Source organism: Myodes glareolus, chromosome X (assembly GCF_982192425.1).
Source record: "Myodes glareolus chromosome X, mMyoGla1.1, whole genome shotgun sequence".
NCBI lineage: Eukaryota > Metazoa > Chordata > Mammalia > Rodentia > Cricetidae > Myodes > Myodes glareolus.
This window is the reverse complement of record NC_142053.1, coordinates 46,733,253-46,753,903: the sequence shown is the minus strand read 5'-3', so window position 1 is coordinate 46,753,903 and position 20,651 is coordinate 46,733,253. Positions and strand designations below refer to the sequence as shown.

Here is a 20,651-nt window from a genome sequence, read left to right as displayed (position 1 = left end):
TAAAAAAATTAACCACAGGACTGAATTATTTTATCTTGGTATTAAGTTATAGATTGGGACTGCTTTTACTTCAGCGTCTGAACTTTCTCCTGCTTCACTTGGGGAGTTTAATACAAAGAATACTGAGTTTTGAAAAACCCAGACAGATCCACCACCATGACTGGTGTCCTCTGGTGGTTTCAAAAATGAAAGTCAATTATCAATGAGTTTTTGTGGCATGGGGGCAGAGAACAGATTTCAGGCACAGCACTAGGCTTGCCTTTCATCAACAGATTTCTAGGAAGGTGATATTCACTTGACAAAATCATCAAAGAATTCAAACCAGAGGATTATAAATGACCAGACAGCAGGACATTACCACATAAATCCATTCTTCATGTAGCCTGCTAATTACAGGTCATTTTCAGTATCCTTTTAAAGCAACAGCCCAATTTGCCACTGAGATAACCAATTCTAAAATCTGGTGTGGTAAAATGGCGATAGTAAATGGCACACGAAAGCAAAATAATGCCTTTGTACCTTTTCTCGCCACCCCACAGCACATGCAAGGGTCAGTGTCATTATTGCAGCCAAATAAGCTAGCATAAGGAAACACACCAACTCCCTTGACAAAAATTCCCACCACCACCCTCCCCCCGTCGCCCATGCACACCCTCTTTTTTTCATGCTTCTGTTTATACTGCTTCTTATGCCAAGGATATCTATATTTCAGGGCCAGGAATAAAATAGGAAGACAGGATGGAAACTGTATAAAGCCACAGAAAGCATGTCTTTTACAAAATAAAAAATGTAACTACTTACTACTGAATTTTGGACAACTGCCAACAGTTTAAAAATACATTGATAATAATTATACAACTTTATGGGGTACAGTATGTTGCTATGGTAGATACACACACGGTATCTACCTTGTATATTGCTTTAGTTAGGGTACTTAAGTTGCCCGTCATCCCAGACATTTATCATTTCTTTGTAATTAGAACATTTTAAAACCCTGTATTCTAACTATTTTGGAGACTAGGACACAACAATGTTAGCTTGCAATCACCCTTCTGTAATAAATACCAACACTTACAACCCAACCTTTACAAAAGCTCCTAAATCCAGACTTTTTATGTGTAATTTCAAAGCTTGCTGCTAATTTCTCCTGGGAGGATCAAAGAAAAGTGATTGATAAGCAGTCTGTAATCTATGACATAGACAAATTCTCCTTTCCCTTCTCTTAAGACTCAGCTTTTGATGTGGATCTCTGAAAAACTCCTTCCCACTAATCTGACTTCTCTAAAGTCCTCTTCTATTTCCAGTTCATTTGTACAATCTGGCACCTATTGATTTCCTTGCATGATTTCATTGTCTTCAACTTGACTCTAATGCTCTAGAAGGTAAGGATTACATGTAATCTCAGAAAATGTATCCCAGGGACAGTAGCAGGTTCTTACGAAGATCACCTGTTATAACACAACTACAAACAATCATCTTTTCTCAAACTTTTATTAGTACCTCTTATACTGTAAGCACCATGTTGGGTGTTAGAGGCTAATATAAAGTTTACCTAAAAGGGATTATATAAAGTCAAAGCTCAACTATTTCCCAGAGTGAATTGTATTTGCTTTCAGAACACGATGCTAAATAGCATTATCTAACTGAGATACAACACAAACTATATATGTAATTTTAATCAACAGATAATATTCAAACATATGTCAGGGTATAAAATAATTAAATAATTGATATACATACATAATGCACAGTGAACAAATCATAATAATTAACATTTCAATATCCTTAAATATATATCATTTTCTTTTTATTTATTCTTTTCTCATACAATACTCATTTCTCTTTTAAATGTATTTTAATTTTGTGAATTTTTCTGTGTGTATGTGTATGAAAGCTACATGCATGCAGGTGTCTCTGGAGAACTAAATAATATGTTAGATCCCCTAAAACTAGAGTTACAGGTAAGCTTCTAGACACAGGTTCTTGAAAATAAATCCAGGTCGTCTGTAAGACCAATACAGTTTTGAAGTGCTGGACCATATTTCTAGTCCCCTGTCTCATTTCTTTACGTTAGTAAACTTTAGCATCCTTTTTTCTTTTCATTTATTTTTTGTAAGTTATGCATTAACTTTAAATTATAGTCACCCAAGTGTTCTATAGAACACTGGAATTTATTCTTCTGTCTAACTGTAATCTGGTACCAGTTATATAATTTCTGTCTATTTCCCTGTTTTCTACTCTTCCTACCCTCTAGTGACTACTAGTCCATTCTCCTACTTCTACATTTGAGCAGGATCATGTGACAGTGTCTTCCTATATCTGATTTATTTCCTTTAGCATTATGTCCTCCAGTTTGATCCATGCTGCTACAAATGACAGATTTCATTCTTTTGTGGCTAAAGAATATTCCATGCCAAATATATAACTATATGTGTTCTAACAGTTATTGTAAAATATAAATAAAATAGATAAAATAATTTAATAATATGCTTTTTAACCCCATATATCTAAAATAGTTTTTATTTATAATCAATTTTTCACAAATTTTCATGAGATTTATTTATAGGTCTTTATACTAAGTGTTCTAAATGCAGTGTGCATTTTACTCTCGTAGTTTTGGTTGCGAGCCTAGCATTTAATGGCTAAACCATCTCTCCAGGCCATTCATCTTATTCTTAAAGCACATCGTAATTGAAACTAACTACATGACATGCATTCAATGGAAACTTGTAGCTTCTGGCTATGATATCAGGCAATACAGAAAAGAAGCTACTTACCTTACTGCCAAAGTGAGGATTAATAAATGTCACATCCTCCAAAGTCAGTAGAATTCTGTTGGGTCCTTTAATCAACTGGATTTTATTTATATGTCGCCTGAAATAAATATGAAATAAGATGGGGGGGTTGGATGTTTTTACAAAGCCTGGGTTTATTTGTTCGTGTGTGTGAGTGTGTGTGTGTGTGTGTGTGTGTACGTGTGTGTGTGTGTATCTTTACCATAATATCTACAGCAAAGGGACGTAACAACAAGCCTGGTCACCATAACTTACAAAGACAAAAATACAAACATGAAAATATTATTGAAATCGTATCCAAAAATAAAGCAAGGGTTATGTATAGGGTAATATTTCAGACTAATAAAATAGTGTTCTCACATCAGGAGCATGTTTAAAACACCTCTGAATAACTTTTAAGGAACCCCGCATACTTTCTACTTGCAGTATGCACCCAAATAATCTTAAAGCCAAAACTCAAAGATCTCTAGTTTATATACAAAAACACATTATGGAAAACAAAGTAAAATAACACAAATTGTGCAATTCCCTAGCCTTAGGCAGAACTGGAACTGAAATCCTTAGTCCCTGGCTATATGCCCAGATTTCTGCCCATAAGACCACTTGTCTTGTAAAGTTGCATGCACACGTTGCCAAAGCAACAGGTTGAAAAGTGGAAAAATTCAGTCAGTTGTTTGCTTTGTCCAAACAAGTGGGTTGACTCGGATTTTTTTGTTTTGTTTTGTTTTCCCTTTTACCAAATTAGTCTCTTGTCTGAGCGTTACATAGACATGGTTTAAACATGATTCTCTCCAAACAAGCCTGCTAATTCGGAGTCAATGTAATTATTTTATACAAATCAATTAGTAGATACATAAGAGTGTACGATGTCTATTTCACACAGTCATATGGGTGTCCCAGACAATTTAGGATCAGGAAGGAACCTTGGTTTGTGTGGTTCTCTCTCTCTCTCTCTCTCTCTCTCTCTCTCTCTCTCTCTCTCTCTCTCTGTGTGTGTGTGTGTGTGTGTGTGTGTGCTTGAAGCTAAATTCTAATTTTCTTTTCTTTTCCATAATTCAATAATGCAATGTGTTCACTGCAAGAGCCAGGGTGAGAAAAACAACCACTGAATCAAAGGCTTTACCAAGTTGGCCTAAGGAGACTTTCTTCTGTAACATCACTGTAACTTGAAGTACCAGCAACCCAGTCAATTGTTCTCAGTGACTTCACTGGTTTGGAAACAAACAAACAATTAATGTGTTCCTAATTGTCTGCCAACAAATACGTCCCTTATCACAGTGGGAGCTGCTGCCCTGCAGAGAAAATTAAAAGAGCCCTGTAGTGACTTCTTGGGTAAAGCACATGAATCTTTTGGCAAAGTAAAACATCACTCCCTAACTTATCTGTTTCATATGTGTAGAAAATTGTCTTAAAGCAGGCACACCTGTAAAAATAATTGTGCTTCAAAATACAATCTAGTAGGAAGCAAATTGGACTCCCAGTCTGGGAGGGGGGGGTGGCACTAATTCTGTCATTAATTAGCCAGGTGCAGGTGACCTTGGATAAATGAGTTAACCTCTTCATGCCTCAGTGTCTCCTATCTAGTTGGATAATAGTCCTTACATTCCCTGCTTTCGAGAGTTGTTTTGAAAATCAAATGAGATAATGTATGTGCAAGTGCTCTGAAAACCATGAAGCACCAGGAAAGTAACAGGGCTCATTATTATCATTATCATCATTAGTATTGCAAAGCTCCAGAGAGCTCTACAAAGAGGCAATACAATCTGGTTCAGAGGAATAGGGAGAAAAGAGGGTTCAAAGAATTCTTTGTTTTGGGGTAGTTGGGTTCTTTGCATGGCTTTCTTTCCAAAAAAAGAAAAAAAAACCTTAAACAATCAAAACACACAAAAAGGAAAGACCAGAGAGTCGCTCTCCTGCAAGTAATCATCTATTACAGAAACTCAGCAGCCACTCAGCTCTTCTGATTGCTGCCATGGTGGGCAGAGAGAGGCAGGAAGGCAGCAAAGAGGGGTACCTTTTATGCTTTGTTAACTGAGGAACCAAGGACCAAGAGACTCTGGGAAATGGTGTGCCTTGTTCTCATCTCTGAGTTTTCTGTAACCACTTGAAGTACCAATTGTCTCAAACTCATTTCCCTCTCCAATCATTTTCCTCTCTAATCACGTCCCTCTCCAATCATTTTCCTCTCCAGTCTTCTTTACCCTTTTGCTCACAAGCTCCAAACAACCCCTTGCCCTGCCACACACACATACCTTTGTGGGTCTTCTGTTTCTTTTTTCCTTGTCTTTCCAATGGTTAATGAATTGGACTCACTCAAAGCCCAGAGTACTAATCCATTCAGTTTAAAAGGCCAGCAAGAATTATCATTTGTGGATGTTGATTAGTAATATAAGCAGCTGACTGGGTGGAAAGAACCTATGACTCCTAAAATCTCGGTGGGGGGTTATTGTCCATCATTTGTCTTTTGCTGGGAATCTAGGGATGCTAATTAAATATTAAATTACTTGGCAACACATAAAGGATATTAAATTTCTATTCTTAGCAGTAATATATCCCAGCCACAGAAGTTAAAAGAAAAAGAAAACTTTCTTTGCTTTATCAAGTGTGTTTTAACAATTCATAACCTATCTACTCTTTTGTGTGTGTTAAGTTTTTTACTAGGTACCAGCATATTAAATAAGAATAACACCTCCTATAATGGTTTCAATCCTTTTTTCGTAAGTTCATTAAAATAGCAAAGCTGGAAGAACTTTTCAACATCATCTAAGCTAATTCTTTCACTGTACAAATGAGAAAACCCTGGCCATGAGGTTCAGTTGCTGGCCAAAGATCACACTCTATGTACTTTTTCTTGGGACGTACCAAAACAGTTCTCCTCCCATTGAGTCCATTCATATTCCTGTTGGGACTAGTCTTACGAAGAGATGACAAGGTAGAAAAGAGAGACCTACTTCATTTCTCACTGCCCCCAAACTTCTCTCATATGGACACAGTTCAACTCTTCGAGTACAAAGATCAGAAGAAAGAATTTTCAGACTAAGTGACATTCAGACCAGTCATGAAACATGTCACCAAATTAGTGAGCCACCTGCTAAGGGATTTGAGGGAGGAACCCAGAGTTAATGGTAATGATGATGGTGACGAATAGAGAGGGTATCCAAGAAAACAGAACAGTAGAAATCCAGACTATGATATCCTGGTCAAGAGGCATAGATGTTGCTCGGTGGTGGTGGCACACACCTTTAATCCCAGCACTGGAGAGGCAGAAGTAGGTAGATCTCTGAGTTCAAGGCCAGCCTGAGTTCCAGGACAGCCAGAACTTCACAGGGAGACCCTGTCTTGTGGGGGAAAAAGGAGAGACATAGATGTCCAAATGGAGATTCTGAGTTCACAATTAGCAGGAGAATTCAGCGTATCTACAAAGGGCTTAAGTTTTTCCATTCATTGAGTGCCTACTCTGAGTCATGTACTAAGGTAAGTGCTTTACTCACTTTTGCTTTTGCTTGTTTAATTTTTATTATAATCTTGTTTTAAGATTTTATTTTTCATTATATGTATATTTGCATGTAGATATGGGCATGAGTGCAGTGCCAGCAGAAACCAAAAGAGGTCATCAGATTCCTTGGAAATGGAGTTTCGGGCAGTGGTGAGCTACTTGACATGGGTGATGGGAGCCAAACTCAGCAGTCAATCTTACCCCTGAAGCTATTCTCCAGCCCCTAAAATATGTTTATGTATTTTATGTGTGTGCATGGAGGGAGGGGTATTAAACACTCATGTACCACAGCATGCATGTGTAGGTCAGAGGATAGTCTGTCAAAGTCAGTTTCACCATTGTGGATCCCAGGATCTACACTCAGATCTTCAGACTTAGCAGCAATTGTTTCTATACATTGAGTGATCAAAAGAGTAGAACCTGATACTCCAGACTTAGGAATTAGCACCACTATTCGTAAAGCTTGGAGTCTAGCCAAAGTCTGCCTACAATATTTGAACTCTATTTCCTACCATACCATTTAGGGAAGAAGATGGTTCTTTTTCAAGCGGGGGTGGGGGGTGAGGGAGTAACCATAGATAAGCAGTAATAAAGAAGCTTAAAATCATGGTTCTTTTACTTCACCATTATGTTGAGAGCCATATCTACTCATAGGCAACATCACCACTGACACTACAACTGGGAAATCTATTCTCAGCATCATGAAAACACTTCACTCTAAATGGGGCCAGTAGGGATGGTAAATCACTATGGCAAAGAAAACCAGTGGGCAATTGTACTGAAACATGACTTCCTGGAAATCAATATTAACAATGCTATTGTGAACTTCTGTTTTGTATACACAAAAAAGGAACAAAAAATGTACCTTATAAAGTAAGCAAATCCATTAATAGACAGCAAGGCTACAAGCAAAGCGAGGCAGACCATCATGGCTAAGGCAGGGTCGATACCTGCTGAGAGGGAAAGAAAGAAAAAGAACAGTGCTGGAATGGAAAAGCAGTAAATACAGCGCAACACAGAGCGACTCCTTGTGCTTCCTGGTGACTCTAAAATCAAGCCACATGTACCTAACCTAATTCCATTTTTCTACAGCACAGTCTGTCTTGTTGACTTTATGGACAAGAAAGCAATTTCACTGTTCTGAAGCAAAACCACTCACCACTCTGACAATAACAAATCACACGAATTAAGGCTGACCAGGGTGTTTTCTTTGGAGGAAAAGGTCTACAAATGGAAAACTTTAAGTGCATTCATTTAAGTTGGACAGCAATAAAATTCCTCAGAATAGGTGTAGTATCTTACCTGTGAAGGGTGAGTATTATGCTGTCTAAAATAAAAGACCTTCTTAATTCATCTGAGTCCACAGACCTTATGAATTATATCATTACTTGTCTTTCAAGGGTGAGATACAGTCTAGTTTTGATAGTGTCTTCATAAGCATATATGTTGGTCTTTATGAAATCTAAGTATCTAAATAGATTACAAATATTTCAGGGGGAAATACGTGATGATGTGAGTAAAAAGGCAGTTGGATGTGTCCCGTTAAAATAAAATCAGGCTATTTCAAATAGATGCACTTGGTTTTGGAAAGGTATAGGCAGATACTTAGATCAGAACACTGTGGGTCCTTTTTGATGAGATTTCCCTCTCCCAAAGGCTAGAAGAGTCTTACCAGTCAGTCAATCTGCTAAGGGACACCAGAATTACTAGCTGTGGTTCCTACCCTCAAGGAGCAGTACATTTTGGGGGTAAGGAGACACAACCAATACATGAGAAACAACTGAAAATTGACTTTGTGCTAAGCTATAAGGCAGAGAATTTTACTATAACAGTAGTTCAGACAGGAAGTGGTGTAAACATGGTGTTCTTGTGGTAGAATCGGACTGACAGGATTTGGATATATCACGGAATACCCAGGTGATCATTTTTAGCAGAGCCAAAAAAGAAAAAAAAGCAAACAAAAAAATCACAGGCCACAGCCATCTAAAGTCAGGGGAGCAGGAAGACACTTTCGTTTTATTAAAATTATGTCTTGGAGAAAGAGTTAGACCTCTTTCAGAACCAGCAATGGGTTAGCTTTCAGATTGTGAATGATTCTTTAAGACTGGAAAGTGCCTTTCGTGGTTCTGATTATTTTTAAAACAAGAAGATAGAATACTAAGATGTTTGTGCAATCTGAAATGCAAACATGTGTCTTTGTGAGTGTTTCAATACTGAGACAGACCTTGTCTTAAAGAAGGGCCCCTCTATAACTCACACTACACCACACTGACGCCCAGTGACTTCCCATTCCTTACCTCCTCGGCAGATCTTTCCTTCTGCAAACCAGCATTTTGCATCTGCGCTAGGGGGCCTGCCACCAGGGAAGTGAATGGGGGTCCCCCTGAACCGAAGCTGTTCAGTTTCCATGTCCACGGTGTACGTGCTGCGGAGTTCCCATTCTTCCCCGTTGCTGTCCAGGATTACATATTCAGAAATTCCATTTCCATTTGAATCTGTCCTTATCAACTGGCTGAAGCCATAGAACTGTATGTTTCTGGAATGCTGGACCAGGCCGGCAGCACTAGTCTGTCCATTTTCTTTCATAGCCTTATTCATGGCTTGTGCGATAAAGTAAATTGAATTGTAGATGGTTCCAAACAACGGTGAAACCTATTTTTAAAAATTACAATTATCTTGAGCCCTAGTCACCCTAGAGCAATTTCAGGGTATATTCCAGGCTTCTCTTCATTATTATGTGCCACACGTCTGAATGCAGCAGAGCTATGAAGACCCAGAGGGGGGAAATATTTCTGAGGACTTGCTTGGTTTCTCCCCTGAATTTTTCTGTTATTTCCCAAAGGCCTCCACATCTTTAAACATATCAAATATGACAATTTTATGAGCGAACCAAGTCATACACAGTATATGTTTATGCTTTTTAGCTAAAAAAGTGATTTAGTGTTAAAAAAGTATAAAACACAAGCATGAACTATACAAGAGGAGTTCAAAGGAAATTTAGCATAAGTTATTGGTGCACTGTACATGGGAAAAATCACTTCTTTGCACTACTAGGGTAATAGGTGTGTACGGCAAGACTGTAAATAATGGGACTCCATAATCCATGTCTGTGATCTCCTGTCTCCGTCCAAAATAACCTGTCTCCTAAACACATAACCGTCAGAGAAATGGTTACTAAGATTCCATTTTGAATACATATCTTGTCTACACACTAGACAAGATATGCATTCAAATCAACAAATTGTATATCCTTGCAAAGGATATATGGCTTGCAAAGTTGCAAAATTCTGATGAGAAAACACTGTAAGTCAGTAGTATTATACAGAAAATTGCTTAACTATGCCTGCTACATAATTGTTACAAGGGCAGTGATATTTGTATACTATGCCTGATGCACTGTTCATTAACCTTGTAACTTGTTTTTGGAATAAATCTTGTATCTTTTATTATAAAACATGAAGAGAAAGATCAAACAACTCCTCTACTCTGCAGCCCCCACAACCACTGGCCTCATGATTTCCTATAGCATTTCAAATAGAGCAAGTAAGTCAAAAAGGGTACGATCATGTCATTTTACCAAGTTTTGAGGAAAGTTGATTCTCACTGTCTCTGTATCCTTACCTTAGGTCTACAAAACTAACCTCATGTGAGAGAAAAAAAAATACTTAAAATTAACCGAGTTATGTTTGTGTTAGAAACACAAGTAAATATGCAGAACAGTGTAGTAGCTAACAGAATAGTGCCAAGCTTTGTTTGCATCGAATATGATGGTACAACTATGACTACGTATTAGCATCACCCAAGAAATATCAAAACTGAGCTCATAGCAATAAAGTGAGATGCTAAATTTTAGACCCAGGAATCAGGATTATGAAAAGAGCTTCCTAGGGATTCTAATATCTCTAAAATTAGTAAAACAAACAAACAAAAAAAAACCGTGGCCTGTTCTTAAGAAAAGAATGTTTGGGTGCATCACACATTACCTCACTCAATGTCTTCTATAAAATGATAATGCAGAATTATGACAATCATAACCTTTTATGTCATCTGATTAGGTATCTTTATACTTAGGGAAGGGAGATTCAGAGACACCAGGTAATCTAATAAGTTCACCCATTCAAGCATAAAATCAGGACTAGAACACAGAGTTCCCAGATCTTGGGTTAGTATTCTTGATTGGGGAAAAAATCTGGCTGTAGTCTCTTCTGCTTCTGAACTCTTCTAAAAATTCTCGACTTTTGGACTAGTTAAGGGACTGAAGTTAGCAAGCAGTTATTTTTGTTTGACCTACATATAGGTCCTTGTTTATCTTTCTGTTCTCTTCATATTAGTGTACCCCATACTCCAAGCTCAGGTCTTTATCTTTCTTTCGCTCTATACTCTCTCATTTGGTGACCACTTCTAATTTTATGAATTGAAATGGCATAACTATATCATGACTCTGAGTTGAGGTTACAACTCAGACCTCTCTCCTATATGACAGACTCAAATAGTCAACTGCTTACTTCAATAACTTTACTTGTATGTTCAGTCTCAACATACCCGATCTTCACCCCCAAATCCCTTGTACCGTCTCTAATAAGTATCCCTCATTTTTTTTCTGGATAGCTACTGTATTCTTCCAATATTTTAGACTAGTGAGTCTCAGTCTCCTGAATTCTGTTTTGATTAACTCTCTACCCAACCCCAACACACACCCTTCAGAAACAGATTAGAAATAGATCAAAACAAGATATCCACCTTCAGTGGACAACCATACACAGAGATCCCTTAGGAAGTTTTCAGTAATCACATATCCTGACTTTCTTGGACAGTGGTTGCCTTTAGTATTCCTGCAAAAGCCCAACTCTTTCTGAGACATTGGTAGGTTATGACACAAAGTGAAGGAAAGAAGGCAAAGTACAAAATCAATACTAGGAAAATAAAAAAAAAAACCTAGTTTTTAAACACCCACAGGGCAGCAAGTCTCTGAAAGCAGAAAAGAATTCTAGTATTCTGTTTTGAAAGGCACAGAGCCTTCTGGGAAAGAGACTGTATCTATCTACTACCAAAATAAAATATTGAAACTCTTTTTAAAAATCTGTTTCTGAGATGACTCACTGCACTGTTTCCTGCTGGACAGTCTATCCTGCCATCTGTGTTCTTAGGCAGCCCACTGTGAGAACTGACAGCATCACTTTAAAATTACTGAAACTTGGAGCTTATTCTTTGGGATTCTTTTGCCTATGCCATACTATAAACACACACACACACACACACACACACACACACATACACACACACGCAGGGGGGATCTGATGTGAGTGCCCTCATAGCCACAAAGATATAATGAACAATGGACTTGAAGTTAAGAGAAAAGTCTAGCAACAGCATTCAATTACAAAGAAAGAACTGTCATCATGGCACACTGTCCATGAGAAGCCCTCAGGCCTATTTCACCTGTTCCACTTCTTAGCAATGGAAACTTCCCCTTCGTGTAAGTCCAAAGTCCAAAACATGCTGTGTTAGTATCAGTTACAAAAGTTCTCTAGTTGTATTTGAGGCAAATGATGATAATAAGATGAGGACAATGAAACAAGGCCCTGTCCTGGCTTCTCACTAAAACCACAAAGAAGTGGTTTAAAAGAGATTGACTCCCATAGACTCAAATGTTTAACTATTTGGTCCTGTGTTGGTGGAAATGTTTGGGAAGTATTGGGAGGCATGCCTTGTTGGAGTAGGCATGGCCTTGTTCAAGAAGGTAGATCAGTGGGGTTGGGTTTTGAGATTTCAAAAGCCAACACCAGGCTCAATCTCTCTCTCTCTCTCTCTCTCTCTCTCTCTCTCTCTCTCTCTCTCTCCTTTTCCCTCTCTCCCTCTCTCCCTTTTCTTCTTGTGGATCAGGTGTAAGATATCAGCTACTGCTCCAGGACCATGCCCACCTGTCTGCTGCCATGATCTCAACAATGATAGTCATGAACTCACCCTCTGAAAGTGTAAGTACCATTAAACACTTTCTTCTATGAGTTGCCTTGGTCATGATGCTTTGACACAGCAATAGAAAACTATAACAAGAAGCAAGACAGAATTGACAGGAATACCTGCCAGATAAATGACTTTGTTGATATCACAGTCAAGAATGGTAAGACCATTAATGATCTGTGCTACTGTTTTTGCCTACCGTGTAGATCTGAATCTGAATAAGTAAATTAAATAAATGGCAATTGCGACATACCATTGGTTTTTGTTTCATGACTTTAGATAACTCTATTCTAAGCCTTTTAGAACTTTTAAAGATGAGAAGAAGGTCACAGTAAGGAGCAGTGATATTTGAATTTGTTCAGCGGTTTATGCTATTATCAAGCTGATTATCATCACTTTAGATTTGTTGTGCTCTCTGAGAAGAGCTCAAACTGCCTTCCTAGGAACTTTGTCCTCAGAAGTGTACATTAAAATCTACTTCCTCAAAAAGTCATTACCTGAATGATAAAAATAGCAACATCACTTTCAAACAAGAAGCTGAACACATGTAGAGATTTTAAAACTTTAATTTAATTTAATTTCTGTTGGTAAAAATGATTCTTATGCCAGGCATTAGTGGCTTACACTTTTAAGCCCAGCATTAGGGAGGAAGAGGTAGGCAGATCTCCGAGTTACAGGCCAGCCTGGTCTACTGAATGAGTTCCAGGGCTACACAGAGAAACCCTGTGTAAAAAACAAAGAAACAAAATTATACATACAATAATTCATAATCACAAACCATGATGCTCATGGATACAATATTCTTACTTTACATAGAGCGAGAAAGACAGACAACTGTTGATACAGGAGAATTGTCTGTAATCTGTCAATCATGTTTTAAATAAATGCTGATTGGCCCAGGCAGGAAGTATAGGCGGGAAAACCAGACAGGAAGTAGAGGTGATACAATGAGAACAGGAGAATTCTGGGAAGCAGGAAGTTCCCTCTGCCATTCCTGCCCAGATCACCAAAGAAGTAACATGTGAGCTGACAGCTGAAAAGGGTACCATATGACTAACATAGATCAGAATAATGGGTTAATATAAACTATAAGAGTTAACAAGAAGCCTGAGCTAATGGGCCAATCAGTTTTATAACTTAATGTAGACTCTGTGATTTTCTTTGGGACTTGCCGGTTGTGGGGTACCAGGCGGGACAGAAACCCCAACAAGTCAGCCCCCTCATGTTACAAACTGTTTCAAACTTGGGAAATCTTTCTTTACATCTTGTCTGCTGGGCTTCCATATAGAAAGCTCCAAGCCCAAACTATCTCCCCTTCAACTTAACAGCCACCTGCCAAGTGCTCATATTTAAGATAATGGAAAACATTAGGTATACAGAACATCCTAAGAAACCATACAAAGCCACAGTGGGGGAAAATATCCAAAATATGCATTCCAGCAATATATGACTGTAGTCAACAGAATTTCATTTAAAATAAACAACAGAGTACAATAAAAAAGGGGAGAATTAAGGCATCAAAACCTAATTTCAGAAGTCTATTTTGTGCCCAAGTATACGGGTGCTTAGTGATAATCATTGCTCATTCATCCTGAGACCAAATTAAGAAGTTTGTCTGTAGTCTCCCATCCCTAAATCTCTCTTTTCTGATTTACTGCTGTTTTCACAGATCCTTGGAAATTCTTGCTACCTCCTACATCAAAGGAAAAAAAAATCCAATAAACATGTTCAGATCAAAATATCTGTTACTTGGTTCTGTTTCATTCCTGTAGTGAGGAATGAGCACCAGCCCAGCTAAGCGCAATAAAAGCACAACAAGCCTAATGCGCGCTTCCATAGTCAGGTTCTGATAGCAGTCTTGGGTGGAATCCCAGGTATGTCACTTGCCTTGACCTTTAGGAAACTGCTTGAGCTTTAATTTCCTTACATATAAAATATAGATGCTAGTGTGTACTTTGTGGGCTGGCTTGAAGATAATGAGATCATTTATGTAAACTACTTAGTATTGAGCAAACACTGAATTGCTGTGGGACAATGGTCTGTACCCTGTCACTTGTATTTTAAATAAATGCTGATTGGCCAGTAGCCAGGCAGGAAGTATAGGCAGGGAAACCAGGAAGGAAGTAGAGGCAGGGCAATGAGAATTCTGGGAAGAGGGAAATTTCAGTCTATGGTTGTCACCCCTGACAGAGAGGAAGCCAGACAAAGAGCAAGCAAGATGTGACTGCCTCACCAAGCCACATGACTAACATAGACAAGAATAATGGACTAATATAAGTTATAAGAGTTAATAAGAGCCTGAGCTAATAGCCCAATCAGTTTATGATTAACATAGAACTCTGTGTGTTTATTTGAAACTAAACGGCTGTGGATGGCATGGCTAACATAGAGGGACTGGGTAGGACAGAAACCTCAGTCAACACTGAATACACAATGCCTATTGTTTGTATTTATGAAGAGGAACTCCTGTCCCTGGCAACATCATCCTGTAAATGTGGCATTTATGCCCCTTGTTCCAGTCTTGAATCTGTGACCAGTTGTAGCCTCAATGTCCCCAAATTTTAAAACCATTCCTTTTTATTGGGACAAAGATCTGTTTATATTTTGTTTTCTATTATAGTCCTTGAAGAGTTCCTGAGTCGTAGTAATAATAATAACTACTTTATTAAGAATAATGGCTAACATTTATTGAGGGGTTATTAAGTATCAGGCAAATTCATTACTGTCTTCACTCATCTGATTCTCAGAATTCTGTGAGGAAGTACTATTACTATGTGCACTTTAAAATGAAGAGAAGACACAGACTTTAAGTATATTCAAGATAGTCTTTTTGAAGCTTTTAACCAATGTTCTGTGTCTGAGCTTAATAAATACTTTACTGAGTTAATTACAGATCTGTAGAAAACAACACAAAGGAATATCATATGCACCCTTTTATAATTTGTCTTTCATGTTTTGTCTATAACTTCCTGGTACAGGGAGAAGAAGGAACAGAAACATCAGTGTTTCATAATTAGCAATATCAAAGTTGCCTGCAAATCTGAGCCAGAGATCATGAAGAAAGAAGGTGGCTGTAGGAATGGTAACTAATTTTGCAGAGTAGAGGCCAACAAAACTTAAGTATTTTCAGTGAAATGTATTGATAAGCAGCAAGCAACTATGCTTACTCAGAACACAAGAAAGGATTAGTAGAGGATCTAGCACTATGCTAGTGGGGGTAAGGTTGAGCATTAGAGAAAAGTCTTCTGGATATCTGAGGGAAGAATGTTTAGACATCTCCCTGTCCTGATACTCACTGAGAAGAGAAAGACCTCTGGGAAAAACAAGCAAACAAACAAAAAACAGAAATGCATTATGTTGATTCATAGCAGCTCCAGAACCAAAACAAAGGAAACAAAGAAACTTGGAACTGAGATGGGGCACAAGACCAGTGATGAAGTTAAAGTATTCTTGAGACTGATACTGAGAATCTCAGGTTCATTCACCCAAATTTATGCCCAGATTCTAGCAGTCAAGATTATGAAGTCTCTTCTCTGAAGACAGTCACTGTCCCAAGGGTCAAAATTTAAGAGATATCAACCAAAAACAAACAAACAAACGAAATAAAATTGAACAACAGGTGGCTAGCCAACTGCTCTCTACAGAAACTCTATAGGCAATACACCTACCTTCAAATCTGCTGTTTTGAGCTTCATTCTTAACCATAAGCAGATGTTCAGATTGTCAGATATCCAAGCAAAGCTTCTAACAGTAAATACAATGAGTAAAACAAAGAAACATAAAAAATGAGGAACTAAAGGGAAAAAACAGAAGTGAGCTTCAAAGAAACTATGATATTTTCAAAAAATAAGAGCTCCATGTTCACAAATTCAACCAAATGTAGATCTCAAAAAAAACCCAGCACCCCTATTTGCATACACATAAATATGTATACATATATTTACATGTATATATACTTGAAAAGAATGCATATATATTTGGAGCTTTTTCTGTTATTCACCTATAGCACTTGTATTAGAAATCCCAAATCATCTAAAGTTGATTCAGAGCATGTGGGAGGATGATCATAGGCTATCTACAAATGCTATACAATTTTAAGTAAAGGGCTTGAGAATGCATGCACTTTGATATCTGGAGAGTTCTTAAATACCGAAGGACAAATGTAGTTTGTCCTTGATGAAACAGAACACCAATAAAACAAAAATTAAAAATGCTGTAACTAGGATTTTTTTTTTTAAAGAATTGGTAGAAGACTAAGAGCACAAGGTTGAGAAATTCATAAGGTAAATTAAATGAAACATATGAGATATATACGAGAATAATAAAACTATTAAAACATTAGTCCAGCATATAGAGAAAGCAGATGAAATGTACAGATCCTTGAACCTATTAAGCACTATTCAGAAGAGGCAGAATGTGAAAGCAACCCAAATGCATCATCTCAGCAGATGAACAGACAAGGGAAATGAAGCATATGGGCCACTCACCTGTTAAAGAGAAAATTTTGTCATTTGTCGCAATATAAACTGGAAAACCTTACATTAGGTAAAACAAGCCAGAAATACAAATACTGTATGTCCTCACTCAATTAAGGAAAATAAATATATCAACTTGTAGGAGTACAAAACAGTACAGGGGTCTCTAGAGAAAGGGAAGAACAAAAGAGGGGAGAACAAAAATGAAAAATTAAGAGGAAGATTTAGGAACTGGGAAGAGTGTTAGGGGAGGAATGGAAGACTCGTGGATGGACATCAAGAGTACATGATGGATGTGGATGTAGAAATATTAACTTGAATTCTATTTATTTTGAAAATATGCATTAATAATTATAACAAAAGTAGAATTAAAAACAAATAGTTTATGTCTTATTTGTTTATTGTTGTTTTGTAGTTTTATTTGTTTGTTTGAGACAGGGTCTCATGTTTCTCAGACTAATCTCAAACTTTCTATGTAACCAAGAATAACTTTAAGCTTGTGATTCTCCTTCCTCTACCTCCTTGAGTGCTGGAATTACTGGAATGCAGAACTGAAGGTGAAAACCAGGGCTTTCTGATCACAAAATAAGAATTCTATCACCTGAGCTACATCCCCAGGTCCTCATCAATTATTTAAATAAAAAATGTCAATACTTTTAATATAAAAGAAAATCTAGAGAATCTTACCTAATTGTCTTCTGAGAGATAAGTAAGACAAAATTACTGAGAATAATATCAAATAAATGATATGAAAAATATTCCAGGAAGAATGAGCTTCTAGATCACTGGATCTACCAAAGGAAAACTATAAGATGTGTTAAAGACTCATACATTATCATATTTAGCTTCAGAAATAAAGGTAAAATAAAGCTGGAAATTTAGCTGGCGGTAGAGTGGTAGTTTAGCAAGTATGAGACCCTAAATTCAACCCTCAGTACCTCGCTATCCCCATAAAAAGAAAATCAACTTTAAAAGACTGAAGGAAATGATTTTTCACCAAGATTGATACAGTAAATATAGAATAAAGATTTTCCCAACACGCAAAACTTTAAGTATTTACCACACATGCCCTTTTCAGAGGCTAGTAGGAGATGTGCTGGACAAAAATAAATAAGAGAACAAATCAAGAAAAATGGGAGTCATGAGAATTATGAAACATGGTGAATCCAGTACAGAAGAGAGGAAATGGGAATTTGTAAGGTGAAAATGGCGATTTCAGACAAATAACTGTGTGGCACTCTTAAAAAGCATAGGCTTAGATGGGACTAGGAAGGCAAAGAGCCTTAAGAAAAACAAAGTTGATAAGGGATTTTACGGGTTTTACCATGTATAAAATTATTTTGAGAGGATTTTGCAGTCTTATCAGAAAGCGTGGAATGACTTAGAAATGCAAATGAAAATAAGTTTATTTTGTGTGTAAGGTAAATTTTGCTGGTATTGTTGTAACAAAAGTCTCACATAAACTTTTGATTTCTGCAATATCATCACTGAATGATACTGAGATGGATACAATACGTAAAATACTGTTGGGTGTAGTAGCCAGTAATAGTAGTCAGAGGATCAGGAGCTCACAGCCTTGGTTACATAATAAATTCATAGTTTACCTGGGATTCATGAGATCCTGTGTGAGAGAGATAGATACAGAGACAGAAACACACTTGTACTTAACTAAAAACTGTCAAATGTGATATTATCATATTGTATATATATAGTATATATGTGTATATATGACATTATCATATATATACACACAAATACACCCTAAACCTAAAGAATAAAGACCCTAAACCACATAATAGTGAATACTTCTGATGAAGGGAAACTTAAGGACACCTTTTTTTGTTTCTGTAAACATCTCAGCCTTTCCTGACTTTGAAATCTTTGTATATTCATCTATTTGATAGTTTATTTGCTTTGTTTTAGTCTTTGTATTTTAGCTTTTAAAAAAGGTATTTATCATATTACTAATACAAATAAGGCATCATTCATACAATCTATTATTTAATAATGAAAATATTTAAAAAGCCTTTCTTCTACTTTTTTGAAAAGCATGCATGTTATCTATAGTCATCCTGTTATGCAACTTCTTCCTCCTACCAGGCTATAACTAAATCTTCACCAAGAGCTAGGGTCCAGACCCAACTTTGCCTAATCCTCATTATAGTCTCTTCCTGCTGTACCAGCTGCCTTCAAAAAATACCTTTTAGAAGAGGAAGTTTTTTGAAATGGGGGTTTTGCTCATCAGAGACATGAGGCTAATTATCCCGCCTCCTGTAATTCTTTACAGCCTTTAGTTATACAGGTTTAGCCTATGCACCTGAAAAGTGAAAGCAGAAATGCTTCCAAGGAGGCTCTTTAGAAAAATAAGCTCTGTTCGCTTTGTTGTCGCTCTCTATTTCATTGTGTAAAGCAGAGTGCAGGCTGCCTAGCAACCAAGCTAATGGCGTCTCTTTTTTTTTTTTGCGTTAATTATCTTATGTTTTGCACAAATCCAAAGAAATTGAATCAAATACCTAGAGTACAAGATCTGAATTTTTATACGAAAATATGTGTTCGTATATATGTGCACACCACACACACACACACAAATGCACATACTTCTTCTTTCAATCAGATGACTAAAGGAGACTATATTTATATGATCCTGTCTCATTGGTTCCGAAGACAAAACAAAATTGCAACCTGATCATTTGTGTATAATTACAACGCAAAATGACTGATCAGAGCAAAATTTAAGGGAGTCCTGTCACTCCTGACTACATTGAACAGCTGTTTTCAGGTGTGCGTATTCCCTAAAAGACAGTATTCTAATAGACATATCAGCAGTGATACAGAACAAACGCAGTACTATCAGTATTTTTGTGAGTCAGTTTTCTTAAAAGAAAAACAATCTGAGAACTCTTTGCTATCAAAGCAGGAAATCATATGTAATCCTAAATTTTATCTGAATCTCCTGTTCATAGATAAACACTCAATAGTGCAAAGAAATAAAAAACTGGATCAACAGCTTATCGTTGAGGGATGTGAGAATTAGAGACAATGTCCCTTCTTCTTTGCTAACTAAATTTCAGTTTTGTTCCTACTTTGCTAGCAACTATAGACTATATCACAGCAGCCTCTTTTCCAGATTATGGAGCCAGGCATTGGTAAGAGCCACAGTTGTAACAAAGAAGGCAAAGGTATCAGGGAAAGTCTACATGAATAGCTTCCGAGGAATATTTTCTCAATCTTGAACAGAGATACAAGAAAGGAACCTTCCTGTTTTGCATTTCTGAATACCTATACCTATGTACAATGTCTGAAACTGTGGCAGTCATTTGAGGACCTTAGGGAGAACCAGTTCATGAGTGCAAACTAGCATGGCATGCCTTGCAAAGCGGTAACAGGGAAAAACTGGATGGCATTATTGATTTGCTGGGTTGATCACCACTAGAGCTCTCTGTTTCCCATTTTGCAAAGTAACAATTACTTAGGACAACACATGCTGAATTCTCTATTATTTATAGTGAGACTCAATAGCACTAATATAATATGCTTAAAAATTCTTGAACTTTGAAATTTATCCACAGACCATTCTAACCACTTTTGAAAAATGCTTACTGTCTGTGTCTAACTTCCAACGTATAGAAACTACCTACGAGCTGAGAGTTAGTCCACATAACTGGAATTCTAATATTTGGGAAGTAGAAGCAAGAGAGTTGCAAGTTCCAGGCCAGCATATGCTATAATGAGACCTTGTCCAGAAAGAAAAAAAAAAGAGAGAGAGGGAGAGAGAGAGAGAGAGAGAGAGAGAGAGAGAGAGAGAGAGAGAGAGCAAGAAAGAGGGATCACGGAGGGAGAAGGTAGGAAGAAAGGAAGGGAGGGAAAGAGAGGGAGAAAGGAGTGAGAAAGAGATAGGGAAGAAGGGAAGAAGGAAGGAGGGTA

At 37.3% G+C, this 20,651-nt stretch overlaps 1 protein-coding gene across 1 annotated transcript in view; it reads right to left on the bottom strand.

Annotated features, from left to right (window-relative positions):
* Positions 1-20,651, bottom strand: part of Gucy2f (guanylate cyclase 2F, retinal) — an 81,443-nt gene that overhangs the window by 47,568 nt on the left and 13,224 nt on the right. Inside the window, exons 3-5 of the mRNA XM_048428529.3 lie at positions 8,589-8,943; positions 7,157-7,241; positions 2,778-2,874 (exon numbers count right to left, since the gene is read on the bottom strand). Coding sequence (XP_048284486.3) covers positions 2,778-2,874; positions 7,157-7,241; positions 8,589-8,943 — 537 coding nt within the window. The remainder of the gene's footprint in view (positions 1-2,777; positions 2,875-7,156; positions 7,242-8,588; positions 8,944-20,651) is intronic.